This window comes from Phyllopteryx taeniolatus, chromosome 14 (assembly GCF_024500385.1).
Source record: "Phyllopteryx taeniolatus isolate TA_2022b chromosome 14, UOR_Ptae_1.2, whole genome shotgun sequence".
NCBI lineage: Eukaryota > Metazoa > Chordata > Actinopteri > Syngnathiformes > Syngnathidae > Phyllopteryx > Phyllopteryx taeniolatus.
Window position 1 is genome coordinate 20,407,818 of NC_084515.1, and position 19,110 is coordinate 20,426,927.

Genomic DNA, 19,110 nt, shown 5'->3' on the forward strand with positions numbered 1-19,110 from the left:
AAAAAAAGAAAAGTTACTGTCATGGTCCGCTGAGCAACAAAGTAGGGCTCCCATATCTATAAATAAAACATCCATCCATTTTCTGAGGCGTTTTTTTTTTTTTTTCAGCATTAAGATTGCAGGTGAGTTGGAACCCATCGCAGCTGACTTTTTGCGACAAGTGAAGTACTGTACACCCTGGAGCAGTAACCAGCCAATCACGCGCGTAGATAAACCAACAAGCATTCACACTCACCTTCGCATCTTTGGCCAATTTCGAGTCTTCAGTTAGACAAACGCGCGTTTTTGCAATGTGGGAGGAAGCCGGCAGGAAACCCACACAAGCACGGTGAGAGCGTGTGAAGTCCACTCAAGAGGTCGGCAGCTGAGATTCGAACCCCAAACCTCAGAACTGTGAGCCGTGCTCACCACGTGTGTGTTGATTCGAAGCCAACGCACCCATTTGACATTCGCAAAATCTCATAGCACACCACCAAACAAAAAATGGCACAAAAATGACAAATACTGAACTAATGACGAGGATGTCTCAATTTACTCACAACTTAACTTGCTGTGGGTGTTTATAGCTAAATCCAAAACTGACTTATTCTTATGTATAAATGGTAACAGATTTATTTTAACTTATGCAACTTATCTACTGAAAAGAGCATTTGGTTGTTCTGCCTCGACACGACACATATTGATAGATGAGCAAAGATAGGAGATATGTTTATTTTTAACAGATAATCATTTTCGGACACATAAAGTGAAAGTGGCTAATTTCCCGCGGCAGCCATGATGATCTCTCACGTGACCTTTAGCCTCCAAATTGCCGCTATCACAAACCTTAAGTACGCGAGCTCCCAACCAGGTTTCAATACATTTCAGGGGAGTGAAAACATGGAAGTTTGTACAATTAGGAGTTCTCACCGCCATATTTTGTGAGACTTCAGCTCAGTGAGCATCTAAAGGTCCTTGCTTTTTCTTAAGACTTCTATTGGGAGCCCACCACAGAGGGGAACTAATGATCGCAAAGGGAGAGGTAACAATAATAATAGATGCCTAGTCAAGAGGTCAACTCACCTCCCACTAGCAGCAATCTCCCTTCACGCATTCATTACCGGGTTAGTGTTAAGTGTGCAATTTATTAATATGGAAAGTAACTTGCAATGTTGAAGTTGGAAACTTTCCATGGAAATGAACATTCATTTTTGGTAATACACCAGGACTTTATTAAATTAAAGGTTGCTCTTAACGGGGAACTTAAATACAGTTGCAGAAAATATATCTTTGCATAAACCAAACCAGATCTCATGCACGTACAGGGTACCTTTCTGTACGAGAGCCCCAATTTAAGAGGTTTTTGAGCTAGTTTGAAGACCATTGAACATGCTTCCGTTACTTCCTTCGAGAAAATGGATTCCAAATTCGTGATGAATTTGGAATAACTTTGTATGGTGTGGGACAGTTTTCCAGATGATGCGATGGAGCAGTACTATAAGGATAACAACATTGTAAAAGTAATGGTTCTTGTAAATCACGACTGATGACGAGACTTCACAATGACTTTATTAGAAAGTTGCGGACAAATTAATGGCATTGGATGATGATCCAGTCTCAAAGAAGTTAAATTACTACAACAGAACACAATAACAATACATGACCAACATTGTAAAAAAAAAAAGGTACAAAAACATTGTAGACTATATATGGGTGTTTATTTGATTTCGGGCACTTTTGATTTTCATTTTTCTCAAAAATAACATAAAAAAAACTATATGTACCTGACCTTAATTGTCATCTTTCTGTGACTCAGAATCTGTTCATGTCCATATATATTGATTTAAGATTTTAATTTTTTTAAATTTTGTCTTTTTGTCAGATACCCTCGAGAGATGTCATTAACGCCACAATGGCATATTGATTCAAAATTGATTAATCTTGTGATGGTAATGACATTTCAAAGCTTTTAGCTAACTGTGCTATGCTGCTAGAGTTATCTTAATTTTTTTCTTTTAGCTAGCTAGTCCTGTACAACATTTTATATGATTATCAAGTTTTTACAGGAAAATCTTTAAACATATTAACACTACAAGTCGTTTGGTAATGACATGCAATTAAAATATTATGTGACTTAAGGGTACAAATGAGGAAAAACCAGTTATGAAAATGTCTGACTTCTCTTTGCCGGAGCATGCGCTTGAGTGACAAGACAAAATGACGTGGAGAATTAAAGAATCAGATTTTGAATAAATCTTTATTGATCTGAAAATGGTCAATGTGGCAACTTTAAGGGACACACATATTTTAGCAAAAATAAAAGACAGAATTTGAAATGTTTTGTATATATGATGAGAAATCAGAATCAAAATCAAGAATTAGGCACGCCCACTGCTGGTTATTGAAAAAATCAATTTAAATAGATTTTTTCTTTAAATTTAACATCAAGGACACAAAAAGGCCCGTAATCAAATAAACACCCATATGTGTGTGCGTGTGTGTGTATATATATATATATATATATATATACACATATATATATATATACACACACATATACAAACACACATATATATACACACACACACACATATATATATATATATATATATATATATATATATATATATGTGTGTGTGTGTGTGTGTGTATATATATACATATATGTATATATACAGTTTTACAAAGGAATAGTCTGAGAGGCTGCCTTGAGGCATCCGTTATTCTCACACGGTGACGTTGAATTCCTACACGCTGTTAGCCAGGCCCACTTTGATCGTCTGCACCTCGGAGATGTGGGACGACTTCCGGATGATGCGGCTGGTGAGAGCGGACCGCTCGGCGCCGCGGCTCTGCCTCAGGGCCGAGGCGGGCACCGTGACGGGCATCCTGCGGGGGATGTTGGTCCCGGTGATGGACAGGGGCTCTCTGCGGCAGCTCAGCCCCGCGGCAGTGCCGAGCGGCGTTCTGTTGCTCCTGCAGCTCTGCCCGTGGGCCAGGCTGGTCAGGGCCACGGCGGCGTTGATCTCTCGCCAGTCTTGCTTGTTTTCACTCTGCTGAGCTCTTTCGTGAGGCTGACCACTGTGAAAATGCAAGAAACAAAACTAAATGAAGTTAAACAGAACAAAACTGGATTGCTTTGACTGACAACCCTGAGACTGATGATTTGAGTGCAATTAATAATTACCTGTCACATTTCGATGATGTATAGTCCAAAGTCTCTACAAGATAGAAGAAGACATTTACATGAATCAATTTACCGTACATTCACCTTGATTGATTACTTTATATAGGGCACTGTTCAAAACATTACAACACATTTAAAAACTTTTGTGACCTCAATCATACTTTATTATTTTGACATATAATAATGTTTTTATTTAATTGGTGATTACAGCAGTGTGTGTTGGTCGGGGGGGGGGTCAAAAACTTTGATTTTATTCACAATAATGTTCAAAGGACTGTCGCGCTTGCTTGGAAGAATGTATTATTTGGCCTCTTTGAAGATATAAAAAGAAAAGACATTCTGGTTAATAAATCTTTTTATTATTGACGTCAAAATATCACATTGATTGTTGTAAATGCTTTGGAAGAAAGCTGTGCTTTACTGCTTTTCAAAAGGAGTTCCGAAAATGCCTCCTGTCATTCAAGTACTCTGACAAACAAAAGGTTTTGAATACAATTAAAACTTGCACTCCTTTAAATGTATTTATATGAATACTCACGCCCCTTGCATGTTGCTGTATCTAGCATAACCTTCTCCATCTTTAATATTTTTTTCCCTTTATCTTATCCTTTCTGTATGAATCGTGACTGGGTGCTCATGACTTGTATTGCTTAAATGTTCGTTTGGATTCGTGCACCTGTTTTGTTAGCTGTCATCTTTTGCTCCAAAGCGCGGGGGCGGGAAGTCACGCTACATTTTCTCGTCCTCTGATTGGCTGCATTTTCCCGTCCTCGCTCTGATTGATTGATCGGAACAACACCAGATGTCGTCCTTCCTCGAATGCAATGATTGAGTTGCAATAATTGCACAGGTGCCATAAAGACGGACGAATATTGGACATGATTAAAAATTGTGAAAATTGTGAGGACAGTGCGGCTAGCTTGTTTCAGCCGGTCAAAGAGGTTATTCGCTTCACCTGGAGAGCAGCACAAACTTGCTAGTTGTGACTGCTAGCTAGCTAGCTAGGTAGCGTTGACGAACCAACACAATAGGAGGAGCAAAAGATTATGGAGCTTGTCTATAAATAATACGCATCACTGGTGAGTACAGTGTACTTTTATTATTTATGAGTTTGCATGTTCTCCCCGTGCTTGGGTGGGTTTTCTCCGGGCACTCCGGTTTCCTTCCACATCCCCAAAATATGCAGGGTGGGTTAATTGATGACTCTAAATTGCCCGTAGGTAGGAATGTGAGTGCAAATGGTTGTTTGTTTATATGTGCCCTGCGATTGGTTGGCGACCGGTTCAGGGTGTACCCCGCCTCCCGCCCGAAGATAGCTGGGAGGTAAAGGATTAATTGCTTGCTTGTTAATTGTTTCTTGCTTTAGTAATAATGGTATACATCCTTAAATACGCTTCAACACCTCCACCCCGCTGACCACCTCCAAATATCCAACCGCGTTCAAAAATATGAAAAAAAATGATTGAGACGAAAGATGGAATACCACAAGAAATATAAGGAAAATGTATGACAAATGGAAAAAAAGAAAAAAAATCCCAATTAAACAACCAGAAATTTGCTATATTACATTAAAAACCTTTGTAATTTATGAGAATAAAGTCAAAACATGAGACAAAGTTATGTTTAATGTTGTAAGCAACAACTTGAGAATTTTAGGAAAAAGCTCTACCAAAGTAATGATTTAATTAAAAGGTATTGCACAGAAGATGAAAACAAATTGTACCTTAATACACATTTTAAAGCAAACTGTTAAGGCAAATGTTTTGAACTTAAAAGTTAAATACAACTGAACTGTACTTGGGCAGTGATTCATTCGCGTACCACTAGAGGGAGCCCGCGTAGTACACTTTGAGAATCGCTCGGCTCGTGCTGATCTCAGCTGACTTTGGGCAAGAGGCACTGCACACCCCGGACCGGTCGCGAGCCAATCGCAGGCCACAAACAGTATGGACAAGCAACCATTCACACTGACCGTCATACCTACGGACAATTTATTTTTCATGACCCTAACGTGCATGTTTTTAGAATGTAGGAGGAAGCCGGCAGACCCAGACAAAACCTACCCAAGCTCCAGACTCCACACAGGAAGGAAGGACCAACGACCTCAGAACTGTGAGGCAGACGTGCTAACCACTAGGTCAGCCGCTGCTCCCCACATCTAGCTAAAGTCCAAATAAGATGATCAAATCTCACCTTAAGGCCAAAGATCAAACATTGAAGTGCTCACATCCCAAAGTATTCCATCGAGGATCTCTTCAGCTGTCAAGAGTAACAGTTGACAGTAAATAATTTTCGCTGTTTTTTTTTTTTCTTCTCGCTACTGAATGTCCTCAAGCATTTTTTTCTCTTTAGCCACAACATCCTTTTCCAAGAAACTATTTCTGAACCTCTTATTTTATACAGCGAGAAAACATTGTTCTACCTCTTGCCAGTTTGAAATTTACTGCATGGGGAACTTGCAGCAAGGGTAATGAAAGGGCGCGCTGGTTTTTTATATAGTAAATTGTCCCGTAGCGCTGTAAAACTACTTCACAACTTCTGAATTTGGCCAGGCTATTTCTTGACAAGGTAATTGAAATAAAAACAGTAGTTATGATTTATCCTTTTATGCCTTGTTGTTTTTTTGCGAATCAAACAGATGAAACAATTGTATTTTGTTTTATTTCTACGTCTTTCTGTGAACAGAAACTACTTCAGTTATACCAGTGGCATTGCTAGGCCTATTTTAGGGGGGCTTGGTGCCCTGTAGTCATTTTCTGTCCCCTTATACAGTATGCGAAGCAAAACCTAAATCCACATTCGGCAAAGCAGGTAAAAGCACTTCCTCCTGGCTCGGTTAATTGGCAGAATGGGACTGGGACAGAGCACCCGTAGTAACTTTAAATGTCTACATTGTATTTTGTTGAACACAAGAAGTCACCACATGACATGGCTTCAATCATGTTTACATATATCATATCATACAATGATACATTTTATATATTTAACTTTTGTCCAAAGATACTAGCCATAAGGAAAATTATTTAGCAAGTTCGGCTTCAAACAATCGTGTCATCAACCTGTAGTCACGCTCGTTAGCGTAGCATACACCGGTTGTCAGCTAACCTGGGTTCTGGGTTTGGTCACGTGACAATCTGCATATAGTGGAATTGGACAAATGCCAACATGCAAACAGTTGGCATGCTAACATTTAGCAATATAGCAATCGGAGCTAAGACAACTCTGAGATACGTAGATAAGGATTTTACATTGTGCCCCATGGTTGCATACTATTTCTAATGAGAACCAATAGCATGCTAATATAGTAGGTAGGCTAAAATATGGCAAGATAACATTCTGAGTGATGAAATAATAGAGGTACATTCATGAAGGTTTTTACTAGGCTTTACACGATCAGGATTTTTGAGGCCGATCAGCGAGTTTTAAAAAAAACGATAACCGATTACCGATCCGATCACAAGATGGAGCAATGTGTCCATTTACATGACTTGTTCATTTATTGTATATACTTGTGTACTTTATATTGAGTACTGTATCCATCCATCCATTTTCTGTACCGCGTGCCCATCCCAGCTCAAAATTATTCTCTAGCATTTTAGACAAAAGTTAAAACATCAATGACCTCTAGGGGGCATTCAAGGATTGGCCTCTGACATAAGTTAAGGTCAAATCAACATTACATGACAGAAATAATGGGTGCTAACTTACTGTAATGAAAATTACTTTATTGCAATTAAATTACTTTCATAAATACTGTTCATGACATGCTTACTTTAACTTTCTCACTGTGCCGGCTATATGGACGGGTGTTGTCCAGAGTTTGCGTCAGTTGAACGCGGCATGCTCCTCCCCGTATACATTCTTCAGGTGGCCGATCTAATTAGTTGTGTTGCCGTTGATTTAGATGACGTTCCCCATGACGTACTTCAGTTGTGCACAGACTGCAAATAACTTGCGTGTCGTTTGTCTGAGACACCGCAAAGTAGTCCCACACCGACGACGTGTTTTTTCACCGACAAGATTGAAAAAACGTTATTGGCCATCAGATAGTTACAGTACTGCGCCACAAGGCTAAAAATAAACTAGCTTTTGGATTCATACGCGACGGCGACACGGTGTTAAATGTCTTGTGTGGGGCCGATCGATGACGTCATTGATAGGATCGGGGAATGATGACATGAACACCGATCAACCGATCAGCATAAAATGCTAATTATCGGCCGATACCGATCAGATCGGCGTAAAGTCTAGTCTAGGGCAGCCGTGGCCCAATGGTTAAGATCATCGCCTGCCACCGTGGGGGACCTAGGTTCAAAACCCCGACGGGACCATCCGCCAACATCCTCCGGACTCACGGCTGTGGTGTCCTTGAGCAAGACACCGATACCCCGAAATGCTCCCCGGGCGCTTCTTCTTTTTACATTACTCTGTAAATGAGAATTGGTACAATTGTGACATGCTAACAGTTGTAATGCTAACACATAGGAGGGTATAAAAAGCACTAGGGCAAAGCCAGAAGGCATTTAAAGGATGCCTAGTCTGGGCATTTTCTACGTATTGGCTGAGAAACAGTTCACCGTGTACCCCGCCTCTTGCCCAAAGTCAGCTGAGATAGGCTCCAGATCAGCCATGACCCTATTGACCCTATGTACTGCCGCGCCCTCCACCACCCTCCCACCCTTTACACGCCACTGATTTGCTGGTAACTAATTGACGGTGTCCACCTGAAGTCAGCTATGATAGGCTCCAGCACAACCGATAAGCGCTATACCAAATGGATGGATGGTGTTTGAATTCAACTTACTGGACAATCAAATGCCCCTCCTTGAGACGTCACCTTATCGTGGTGGAGGGTTTTGTGTGTTCCAATGATCCTAGGAGCTAAGTTGTCTGGGGCTTTATGCCCCTGGCAGGGTCACCCATGAGAAACAAGTCCTAGGTGAGGGACCAGACAAAGCACAGCTCCAAAGACCCCTATGAAGAAAGAAACAAATGGATCTAGGTTTCCCTTGCCTGGACGTGGGTCACCGGGGCCCCCCTCTGGAGCCAGGCCCGGAGGTGGGGCTCGAAGGCGAGCGCCCGGTGGCCGGTCCTGCACTCATGGGGCCCGGCCGGGCACAGCCCGAAAGGGCAACGTGGGTCCCCCTTCCCATGGGCCCAGCACCTGTGGGAGGGGCCATAGGGGTCGGGTGCATTATGAGCTGGGCGGTGACTGAAGGCAGGGACCTTGGCGATCCGATCCCCGGCTACAGAAGCTGGGTCTAGGGACCTGGAACGTCACCTCTCTGGGAGGGAAGGAGCCCGAGCTGGTGTACGAGGTCGATAAATTCAGACTAGATGTATTCGGACTCACCTTCACGCACAGCTTGGACTCTGATACCAGTCCTGTCGAGAGGGGTTGGACTCTCTTCCACTCTGGAGTTGCCCACGGTGAGAGGCGCCGAGCAGGTGTGGGTATACTTATTGCCTCCCTGTACATTGGGGTTCACCCCGGTGGACGAGTGGGTAGCCCCCCTCCGCCTTCGGGTGGGGGGACGGGTCCTGCCTGTTGTTTGTGCCTATGCACCAAACAGCAGTTCAGAGTACCCACCCTTTTTGGAGTCCTGATACGGAGTCTTGTTCACGAGTGAGGGAAGAATGGAACGGGAGATCGACAGGCGGATCTGTGTGGCGTCTGCAGTGATGCTGACTTTGTATCGGTCCGTTGTGGTGAAGAAGGAGCTAAGCCGAAAGGCGAAGCTCTCGATTTACCAGTCGATCTATGTTCCTACCCTCACCTATGATCACGAGCTGTGGGTCGTGACCGAAAGAACAAGATCCCGGATATAAGTGACCGAAATGGGTTTCCTCCGCAGGGTGTCCGGGCTCTTCCTTAGAGATAGGGTGAGAAGCTAAGTCATCCAGGAAGGGCTCAGAGTAGAGCCGCTGTTCCTCCGCCTTGAGAGGACCCAGATGAGGTGGCATGGGCATCTGATTCGGATGCCTCCCGGATGCCTCCCCGGTGAGGTGTTCCGGGCACGTCCCACCGGGAGGAGACCCCGGGGACGACCCGGGACACTCTGGAGAGACTATGTCTCCCGGCTGGCCTGGGAACGCCTCGGGATCCCCTCGGAAGAGCTGGAGGAAGTGGCTGGGGAGAGGAAAGTCTAGGCTTCCCTGCTGAGGCTGCTTCCCCCACGACCTGACCAAGCGGAGGAAAATGGATGGATGCCTGGACTATCAAATGTGCATTCAATTCTTTTCTTGTCCAACTATTACCTTGTTCTGGGTATGTCACTGGAATCAAATTCTTCAAAGTGCATATGTATTTGTATTCGTGAGCAAGAAACTCCCCGCTCAGCATACGTGTTTTCATTTTCAACAAAAAATTGGGCATTGTGCTGCCAGGCATTAGTCCAAACAGGTTTTTCCTTGTCTTATAAAACACAATCCCAGTGACACTGACGACCCTCCAGGCTTTTTCAGCGGAGGCATTAACCGTGGTGTAAGCCCCAAATCTTGCACAGTAATATAAACACTCTTAGTTGTTATATGGAAATGTGAGGTAACATGATGTTTCCATCCTGTGAAATCCAGACATATTGAATATTTGAAGTGACCTTGTGAGTACAGTAGTGCCATCACTTTAACGCTCATCACTTGTTCACGTTTCGTGACCGTTTTAGCCTTCTCGAGCTACCGATGTGTTTTAATGGTGTCATGAATCTGGCAAGCTGACTTTCAACTTCAGCTCCGTAGAGGATCCGCGCTAGGTTGCAAAAAGTCAAAAACACGACCAGCAGGGCTACATTAAAAGTGTTCATAAACATTTCAACAGTGCTGCCACAGTGGGTAATGAGTTCAAGAAAGCACAGACTAGTCCAAAAGAAATATGATTTGAGGTTGACGTTTAGGGGAATACTTTTACGTATTACCATTGATTCAGTGCAGAGTTGCTATGAAGCTATGTGACCAGGAGCTAACTAGCTTAGTTTAGCATTGTGTCGGGGGGAAAAAACTTTATTTGGCATCTTTATTATCCAAAACGTGTGAGTTTAAATGTTTAACTGTTCCTTTTGTTCTTTTACAAAATTGTGATTGACTTTCAGTTTTACCAGGCTAAGTAGTTCAGTTGCTAACTTTAGCCTCTTTTTAAAAAAAAATTTATTTTAATTTTAATTTTTTTTTTTTACAGCAAACATTAAGTCATAAATGATTTCAAAAGCATCATTTGGTTTCTCAAATGTCTAATTTATCAAAACATATTCCCATTAGTATGATTATAGTGGATTAAAGTGTCTAATAACCTCTTCTATGGATTGTTTTTATTTTTGTTTGGTAGCAGAATGATGCGAAAATGACTAAATATTCTAAAAATGGTCTTATTCAGAACTTGATCCTTTTTGCACTTCTAAGAAGCTATTTGAATGTTTGAGATAAAGAACAATGATTAAAAATACATCTGAAAACTAAGTGATAGGAAAAAAACATACTCTTTTGTTTTGGTACTGATCCACAATTTTTTTTATTTTATTTTTTTACAGTTGCCTAAACATTGTGAGCGCAGAAATTAATTAATTGTAATTAACAGATGAGGGTGGTGGACATGCAGCATATGATTAATTCAGTCCAATGTGGTGATGATCCAAATTTACAGAGTGACATTTTAGTTAAAAAAAATAAAAATAAAAGCAGCAAATGGTACACTTTTGCATTTTACCTATTGGCTCTGCATACCTTTTATTATGTTGTCCATATTTCACATTATCAGTTAGTGTAAATCTGAGGTTGAAGTCGAGGTTTCCTGAAGATGAAGTGTTTTCACCGACCATAACTTAAATAACAGTCCTCTGGCTGGAATGATTTATTTGTTTTCGGGTGTTTCGGGCCCGAGAGTAATAAAAACGCAACTTAACGCATTGTTGTAAGCAATGAATAGTGGTTTCACAATTCCAGAAATGTAGCTTTTTAATGCGAGTGAGTCGGAAAGCAGAACTGAGAGGAACGGGCGGCCAACGTGTACACGACTCAAGCGGCGAACTCAAATGGGATGGAGCCAAATGGAGATGAATACTCTCAAGCTGTTTTCTTTCAAAACCGACTTGTCACTCTGAGAGACGTTTGTGTGCCCTGCTGACAAACTGCTCCATTTTCTGATAGTTTGGCTGAGTTTTTTTCACCTCTCACTCTGGGGAAAAATAAAATTTCAGACATTGTGTAATTGTCCTTGAGGCCCAACGGGACATTTCCACCATGGCAAGAAGCTGATGCGGAACAAATGGCACATTCTCGTGTATGGAAAGGATATTTGCAGTGTACAGTAGAAGAAGCCAGCATCAACTCCAGCCAAATGTAAAATGAAGGATTTGTGCCTTTGCAGGACTTTTTTATTCGTAATGTTTATTAAAAAGAATTGCCTTTTTGAGGACTCGGTTCGTCATAAAGGGCACCAAGGTGTCAGAATTGTTCAAACTTAATGATTGTTGCGTTGCTACTGACTTCCAGTGGAATACCAGGAATATACAAATGCCACGGAACCATGAGGAGTCAAATTCTACAGTATTTTGCTCTTATAGACTTGGTGAACTTTCATTAGACTTAGAAGCATGAGTCAAGTGTGAACAAAGCAGTGTTAGGGCCACAATAAAATGGCAAAATTAAGAAAAGGTTAGGAGAATATATTTTTTAAATAGCAAGAAAAAATCAAATTACGTACGTCTTTAAAAAAAAATATAAGGAAAATGTCATTTTCAAGAAAACTTAACTCATTAAAACTTATGCACAATAAAAAAGGCATAATCTTGTGAGGAAATGTTCCTTTTTTAAGACAAAATGTTGTAACTTTCATGACTGAGTGCCAAATTTCCTGTGGAGAAAAATGCAAGCGTCTAAAATCGGTGTTGTCTCTTTCTAGACACCTGACGTATATTCACCATTGCTAATAACTACAACACTTCTGGTTGATTATTGAATACTGTAGATACAAATGTCTGCAAAATTGCACTTTATTGATAAAACTGGTATAGATTCACTAAAGGAAGCAGACATAACATAGGTTTACTTTGATGCCTTCACTGTTATGATTTTGTTCTTTAATATTGCAAAAAATGTCCAGGTAAAATGACAGCTTAATTGTTATATTTTGAGCTTATTCTTATATTTTAAAAAATCTTATTTCAGTTATTATTATGATCATTATTGATATAATTTAATCTTGGAATGTTAATAAAAAAATGCCTAATTTAATTTAACCTACTAATATATAGATTTTTATTTATTTATTTTATTTTATTTATTTTTTTTTTAATTCTGAAATTTTCATGGTTTGTACTTAAAATTTTGGAAATGAGGTCATCATTGGAAGCCCTGCAGAAGCAGAGAGCATTGATTCCCTTTCTTGCTTTGGAAGGGGAACCACCACTAACCCATTTCATCCATTTTCTGTACTGCTTCTCCTCACGCGGGTCACGGGCGTGCTGGAGCCCATCCTCGCTACGTTTGGGCGAAAGGCGGGGTACACCCTGAACTGGTCGCCAGCCAATTGCAGGGCGCACATACACAAATAACCATTCGCACTCACATTCACACCTACGGGCAATTTAGAGTCTTCAATGAACCTAGCATGCATGTTTTTGGGATGTGGGAGGAAAGTAGGCTTTACACGATCAGGATTTTTGGGGCCGATCAGCGAGTTTAAAAAAATAAATAAATCACCGATCCGATTCCAAGATGGAGCAATGTGTCTATTTAAATACTTCTGTACTGTATACTGAGTATCCTTAACAAGAGTATTCTTTATTCAGGTCATGTATTCTAATCAGTCAGGTCAAACCAACATTACAAGATGACAGAAATAACGGCTGCTAACTTACTGTCATTACATTACTTCACACACACCGAAACTTTAGAGCATGATTGGACAGAACGACGCTACAACCGTTAGTGCTGGCACTAGCTTGCTGGGCTACATTACATTTTGTTGCCTGCTTGCGAGCTGTATCGTATTAAAAGTACCGTACGTGAACATACCTCAAGCAAGCCTTGAATTAAAGTCCTCTCCCGAGCACCGGTGACCACCAGCACATGTTTTTCTCCATTTTGTTCTTATACACACGACGCCATCGATTGTTGTTGTCGTGGTAACGAGTGTATCCGGTCGCGTTTGAGGTGAGAACGATAAAGCCCAGTGATCGTAAAAGACGGGATGTAGTGGTATTGGAATACAAGATTTTATTGCAGTAGTCTGACATAGTGCAATCGTGAAAGACCAAATTGGTCTGATCCGGGCATTGCGTGTTGTCTGTCCCACACCTGACATGTTTTTTTATTTTATTTTTTAAATAACTTTATTGGCTGTCAGATATTTACAGTTACAGTGCTATGTCAAAAGACACGCGACAAGGCTAAAAATAAAGCAGCTTTTGGATTCAAATATACTGTACACGATGGCGACGCGGAGTAAATGTCTTTTTGCGGAGCCGATCAATGACGTCATTGATCGGATGGGCGAATTATGACATTAAAGCCGATCAGCATAAAATGGTAATTATCGGCCGATACCGATCAGATCGGTGTAAAGTCTCGAGGAAAGCAGAGTGCCGGGAGAAAATCCATGCAGGCACGGGGAGAACATGCAAACGCCACACAGGCGAGGCTGGATTTGAACCCAGGGCGTCAGAACTAAAGATGTGCTCACCAATCGTCCACCGTTCCGCCCCACCACTAACCATTTTCTTCAAAAGGCTGCAAAATATATATGGGGCTAGGGTTATGTCATGATGACGCATGATGGTGATGTCATCATTTCAATGGTGACTCTACGATCTTCTGTGATCAGGGCCTGGACCCGAGCACTATTCCCAGGATTGACCGCTGAAGACGGTCTGCCGCTCCTTTGCTTGTCACGGAGGTTACTCGGAGCAGGCTCTTGTTCTTCCCTTTTGATCCTGGACACCCACCTTTTGACTGTCATTTAGCCTATTGCAGCGTCCCCATCCACATTTTTCAGGCTTTTGAAAATATTTTGTGGTTTCCCTTCCAAAGCAAGAAATTCAATCACGACTCTCTGCTTCTGATTGACATCAAGCAATGACAGTTCCAAAATAACTGGCCGGAAGAGGACAGGCTTAAACAAAACTTTTTTTTAAATTAAACCTTCAAAAAAGTATTTAAACTACAAATGGTGAAAATGTCTGAAATAAATTCATTGCTCATTACTTTTTGACTGCCCGGGACTTTGTGGAAAATGCTGGATACTGTACTGGAATTACAAAGGCTGTAATAAAAAGTCCATTGTTTTTATGACAATCTGTTCATTTTATTTTTAACCCCCACACACGCACACACACTCAAAAAATCGAATCGTGTATCGAACCGTGGGTCAGAAATCGTGATACGTGCCCAATAGTGACTTTGGTGTATCGTTACAGCCCTAGCAATTACCGTAGAAATCCTTGAGTGTGAATGAAATGGTAATGATGCGTGACGCTGTGGAATCTCTCACCCATTTGGTAGATAAAGTTGGTCTCCGCGTCATAGGAGGACGCCGGGGACACTGCGTCTCGGTCGCACTCGTTTGAGCTGAACGACTCCGAGTGGCTCCTCCTCTTCAGGGCGACGCCTTCCGCTTTGCCCGCCGCCATCATGTGCCGCAAGGTGTCGTTCAAGTAACGATTCAGCAAGCTGCTCTTGTACTTTGACGGAGGCGAGGCGCCGTTGGCCGGGTCGGCCACTGTTAGAACGCCGGCCTGGTTCTTCATCCCACACATGTCTGACGAGCAGATGGGCGTTTGTAAGCGACACTCGTCATCTGCAGCAAAGCACATAGACAAAAAGCTATCCTAAGGGTTGACTACGGGCACTTGTTTCATATGAAATTGTTCACATTATCAAATGCACTCAGCAGCCACAACTTTAGGTACACGTGCAGGATTTATTGAGTACCAATTCCAGATATCAATGTTTACAAATATTGCTCAGTTTTCAGAAGGTCATAATTTAACATGTTTGTTATTGTGACTGTTCGAAGTGATGTAGAACTGCGCTGCCTCATATTGAGACGTGTTTCTAATCATTTGCGTACTTTGTTAATTATAGCTAGCCATTATTACCTCTGCTTAACACAGTGGTGGGAAGTAACAAAGTACAAATATTTTCTTTCTGTACTAAAGTATATTTTTCAGGTATCTGTTCATATTTGTTTTTCTGTAGACGTTTTACTTTTACTGACTACATTTCAAAACGGACATCTGTACTTTTCAAACCTTGGTCAAAACAGGCTGGGAACCTTTTTCAACTTCCGTTAGAGGGCAGCACGACGTGTAAATAGAGAGCGATAAAGACAACCGTGGTCTTGATTGATTTATTGATTGAGCTCTTGGGGCCTTATTTGAGAGAATTTGCCAAGAACATCAAACAACTGGAACTGTTTTATGTGCAGAGAATAAATTTTTTTTGTTTTGTTTTCATTTTGTCAAATTTTAAAAGCAGGTATGGTATACTGTATAATTGACAGTAAAAACATTTTGTACTTAAGTAAAGGAGTTGAATCGGTACTCCTATTTTTCTTGAAGTGGAATAGTATTTTCTTATCATGAACATCATAAGCATTCTACTGGGTGTCATCATAGTTTATCCAGTACCAGATGTCACTGCATCTCATTGGCTAAAGTATATCAATTCGATTAGATACGGTAAAAGTTGTCCTCACCATCTGAGTTGGTGTCATCGCTGCATACACTCAGTCTCTCGGCGTTTCCCTGGATGTATTTATTGTATAGTTTGATCCTTACGGCCCAGCTCAAGTCTGGCTGCCTCACCGTATTCTTCAGTCTTCGTCGGGCGTTCGCAAACCAGTTTGACACCTAAACAGATTTGGACGATCGTAAAAGTGAATGAACGCCAACATCTTGCCGGACGTTCTCCCACATTCTCCCTTGACTGCTTTTCTTGCCTCACCTGTACCAGAGTCATATGAGAGCCCAGAGCCAATAGAACCTTCTCAGTCTTGGTGGGATACGGGTTGTCCCGGTGTTTGTACAGCCAATGTTTGAGAGGTCGGGCCATGTCCTGCAGCACTTGTCTCTTGTGGCGAACTTTGACCCCACCCAAGCGAGACCTGGGGGATTTTTGAAGTAGTTGTGCACAACAAAATCGAATATAGAAGAAACACAGCCGTGCATTTTCAGGACAATTCCATATTCTAAACCAGAGCTTCCCAACCAGAGTGCAGTCGCACAGCAGGGTGCCCTGACAGTTGTGCTGCGGGAAATTATCCAATTCCACTTGATTGGGCCCAAAATGTTTTATTTACTACAAATAATGTATCTTTGTTCATCTATCTACGCCAGTGTCAGGCAGAAAAATGTAACTTCATCCACTAGATCAGGGGTGTCAAACTCATTTTTGTCGCAGGCCACGTTGTAGTTACGGTTTCCCTCAGAGGGCCAGTATGACTGTGAAACCATCAAAAACTTTAATTACCTCCTTTTTTTTTTTTTTGTCCTCTTCGGCTGTAACAGCCTAAAAGGCGAATCACCTCATCATATTATTGCACCTGAAATTTATAAACTAGTTTTGGAATCAGAAATCAATGGTAATGGGTTTTTCAACTACTGTTCATATTTGGTAACACAAAAATGCTTGCAATATCTCAATGTTATTTACTAAATATGGCAATTTGTAATCTTGGTTACAGATTTGAACAAGAATCATGGAAGTTGACACGCATGATTTGCCTTCGCGGGCCACGTAAAATCATGTGGCGGACCGGATCTGGCCCCCCGGCCTTGAGTTTGACACCTGTGCACTAGATGGGAATTAACCATTGTGTACATTTTGTGTGACGTTTTTGTCTGGTGGTGTGCCGTGAGTTGGTTTGAATGAAAAAATATGTGGCTTGGCTCCGAGGAGGTTGGTGAAATACTAATCTTAATCGTGCAACGCAGAAAAAACTGTGATTCCAAAAGAAAAGGGACGTACCCATATCTTCTGTACTTGATGGAGGAGCCGTCTTCAGTGGTCGGCTGGTACGGGAGCAGTTCTGCATTCTGAGCACTTGCCAAACTGCTGTGAGCGACACAGTTCAGTCTACTCCTCTGCTCATCCTCCAAATGAAGAAGCGTATCAGATGCCATCCCCACAACCGAGTCCATTCTCAAGCAAGCAGGTTTCTCCCAAATCAACAGGTGCAACGGAGGTTTGACAGAAATAAATAGATGCAGTAGACTCCCATTCTGGATAAAGTTGAAAGTCACTCAAAAATGGTGAAAATAGTCCTCCGTCTTTTCTCTGAAGATGGTGGCAGGACTTCAGTTCCAATTACAGAGTGAAAAATGTTTGAAAAGTAACAGAGAATGTTGTCTGGTTTTGTTGAGCAGCACTTTGGAGAGTTCAAATAACCTGTTCCACTCCTGCCCATTGGTCCTCCCACCATCCAATCGCCACTCTGAGGGAACCCTCACTGAGCAGTAGCAGGAGCAACCCAAGATATGCAAACTATTGCACGGCAAACGTGCTTATTAGATTTTGTCTGCTGTGGAGCAGTTGTTCATGAGCTCATATTTTCGACATGAGGCACACGAGCCTCTCGCAGCTTGCGGTTTGACCAACAATCGTGTCAGCAAATAACATCGCATGTTGTACCGGGGGATTCGGGAGCTGGAATTACAAGTTTCCTTATAAGCAGCAAAACCACCAAGCAGCGCCTCGTGCTAGGCGGTGAATCCTGAATTTCAGAACAAATTGGGCCATTGTAATGTCAACACCAGCACTGGAAAATAACACTGCTTATTTTGTGTGCGACCATGTGCAGTGGGGTTTAGGAACCGTGAATCTTTTGCACTGTCTGCAGTCTGCACAATGTGGCTTTTCTTTTTTTGGGGAGGAGGGGGGGCATTTGAGCTGTTTCCATAAAGCGCGACATATCATTTCAGTATGATTTGGGACGTGGAGCCCCGACTTGGTTTGTGTTACCGCATCGAGGTCCGTAGGTAGAATGGGGATAGGTGAGTAGTGTCGTAGTGTGACGTCATAGCGGTGCGACACGTTGTGAATTCAATCAAGAAGAGGAACCTAACACTTTAAAACAAGTGAGTCTAATTTATTATGATAGACACTGGGCACTGGAGTAACTAATTACATGTACCGCTTTATCCTCACGCGGGTCGCGGGCGTGCTGGAGCCTATCCCAGCCATCTTCGGGCGAGAGGCGGGGTACACCCTGAACTGGTCACCAGCCAATCGCAGGGCACATACAAACAAACAACCATTCGCACACACATTCACACCTACGGGCAATTTAGAGTCTTCAATCGACCTATCGTGCATGTGTTTGGGATGTGGGAGGAAACCGGAGTACCTGGATAAAACCCACGCAGGAACGGGGAGAACATGCAAACTCCACACAGTTCTGAGGCCGGAGTTGAACCCGGGTCCTCAGAACTGTGAGGCAGACGTGCTAACCAGTCGGTCACCGTACCGCCCATCCTCATATATTGTAATAATAATAATTTTGGTTAATTGTGCTACGGCCACGCACGTCAATTCTTACTTAAACATGTCTTCCATAATTACAATTTTAATTACAATTGGAAAAATAGCCACAAAAGCTCAGATTTTGTTTTTTTCCACTTCACTTCCTCATTCTAAAGCCAATGCTTGTGATTGGCTATCTCTGTGCCATTCCGCCGTAGTCTCAAACATGACCTTGAAGGGCCACCTTGTGGTGCAATCTATTTGCTTGTCTGAGATTTTGAAAAGGTTCGACTCGGTTACACTTTTGAACACATTGAAGAACGATGACTTTTGAACAATTTCATCGGAATAATTTTTGACTCTATGTCATTCACTAATTGTCTCAATTTTGCACATTTGTCATTAGGTCAACATGGTATCATGTTTTCCACATGCTGTACACATATAACGCAACAAACACGTTTTTTTATTATGTATTTACGTTTCATCAT

At 42.0% G+C, this 19,110-nt stretch overlaps 1 protein-coding gene across 2 annotated transcripts; it reads right to left on the reverse strand.

Moving 5' to 3' along the window:
- Positions 1-597: 597 nt before the first annotated feature.
- Positions 598-17,678, reverse strand: LOC133489420 (homeobox protein Mohawk-like). 2 transcript variants are annotated; one of them, XM_061798460.1, is made up of 6 exons: positions 17,126-17,678; positions 16,103-16,262; positions 15,855-16,008; positions 14,649-14,915; positions 3,167-3,200; positions 598-3,060 (listed from the first exon to the last, which is right to left on the reverse strand). In XM_061798460.1, the coding sequence occupies exons 1-6, from the start codon at positions 17,296-17,298 to the stop codon at positions 2,727-2,729; spliced, it is 1,122 nt and encodes a 373-aa protein (XP_061654444.1). In that variant the 5' UTR covers positions 17,299-17,678; the 3' UTR covers positions 598-2,726. The 2 variants fall into 2 exon arrangements, with proteins under 2 accessions (XP_061654444.1, XP_061654443.1); XM_061798459.1 differs by having other exon boundaries at positions 14,649-14,954; positions 17,126-17,677.
- Between the last annotated feature and the right edge of the window lie 1,432 nt (positions 17,679-19,110).

Excerpts from the sequence above, each read along its gene's own strand:
- LOC133489420 (XM_061798459.1), bottom strand. The coding sequence starts at position 17,298 with ATGGACTCGGTTGTGGGGATGGCATCTGATACGCTTCTTCATTTGGAG. Across the intron at positions 16,263-17,125 it reads ATCAAGTACAGAAGATATGG|GTCTCGCTTGGGTGGGGTCA; the intron begins GTACGTCCCTTT and ends AAAATCCCCCAG. Across the intron at positions 16,009-16,102 it reads CTCATATGACTCTGGTACAG|GTGTCAAACTGGTTTGCGAA; the intron begins GTGAGGCAAGAA and ends AAATCTGTTTAG.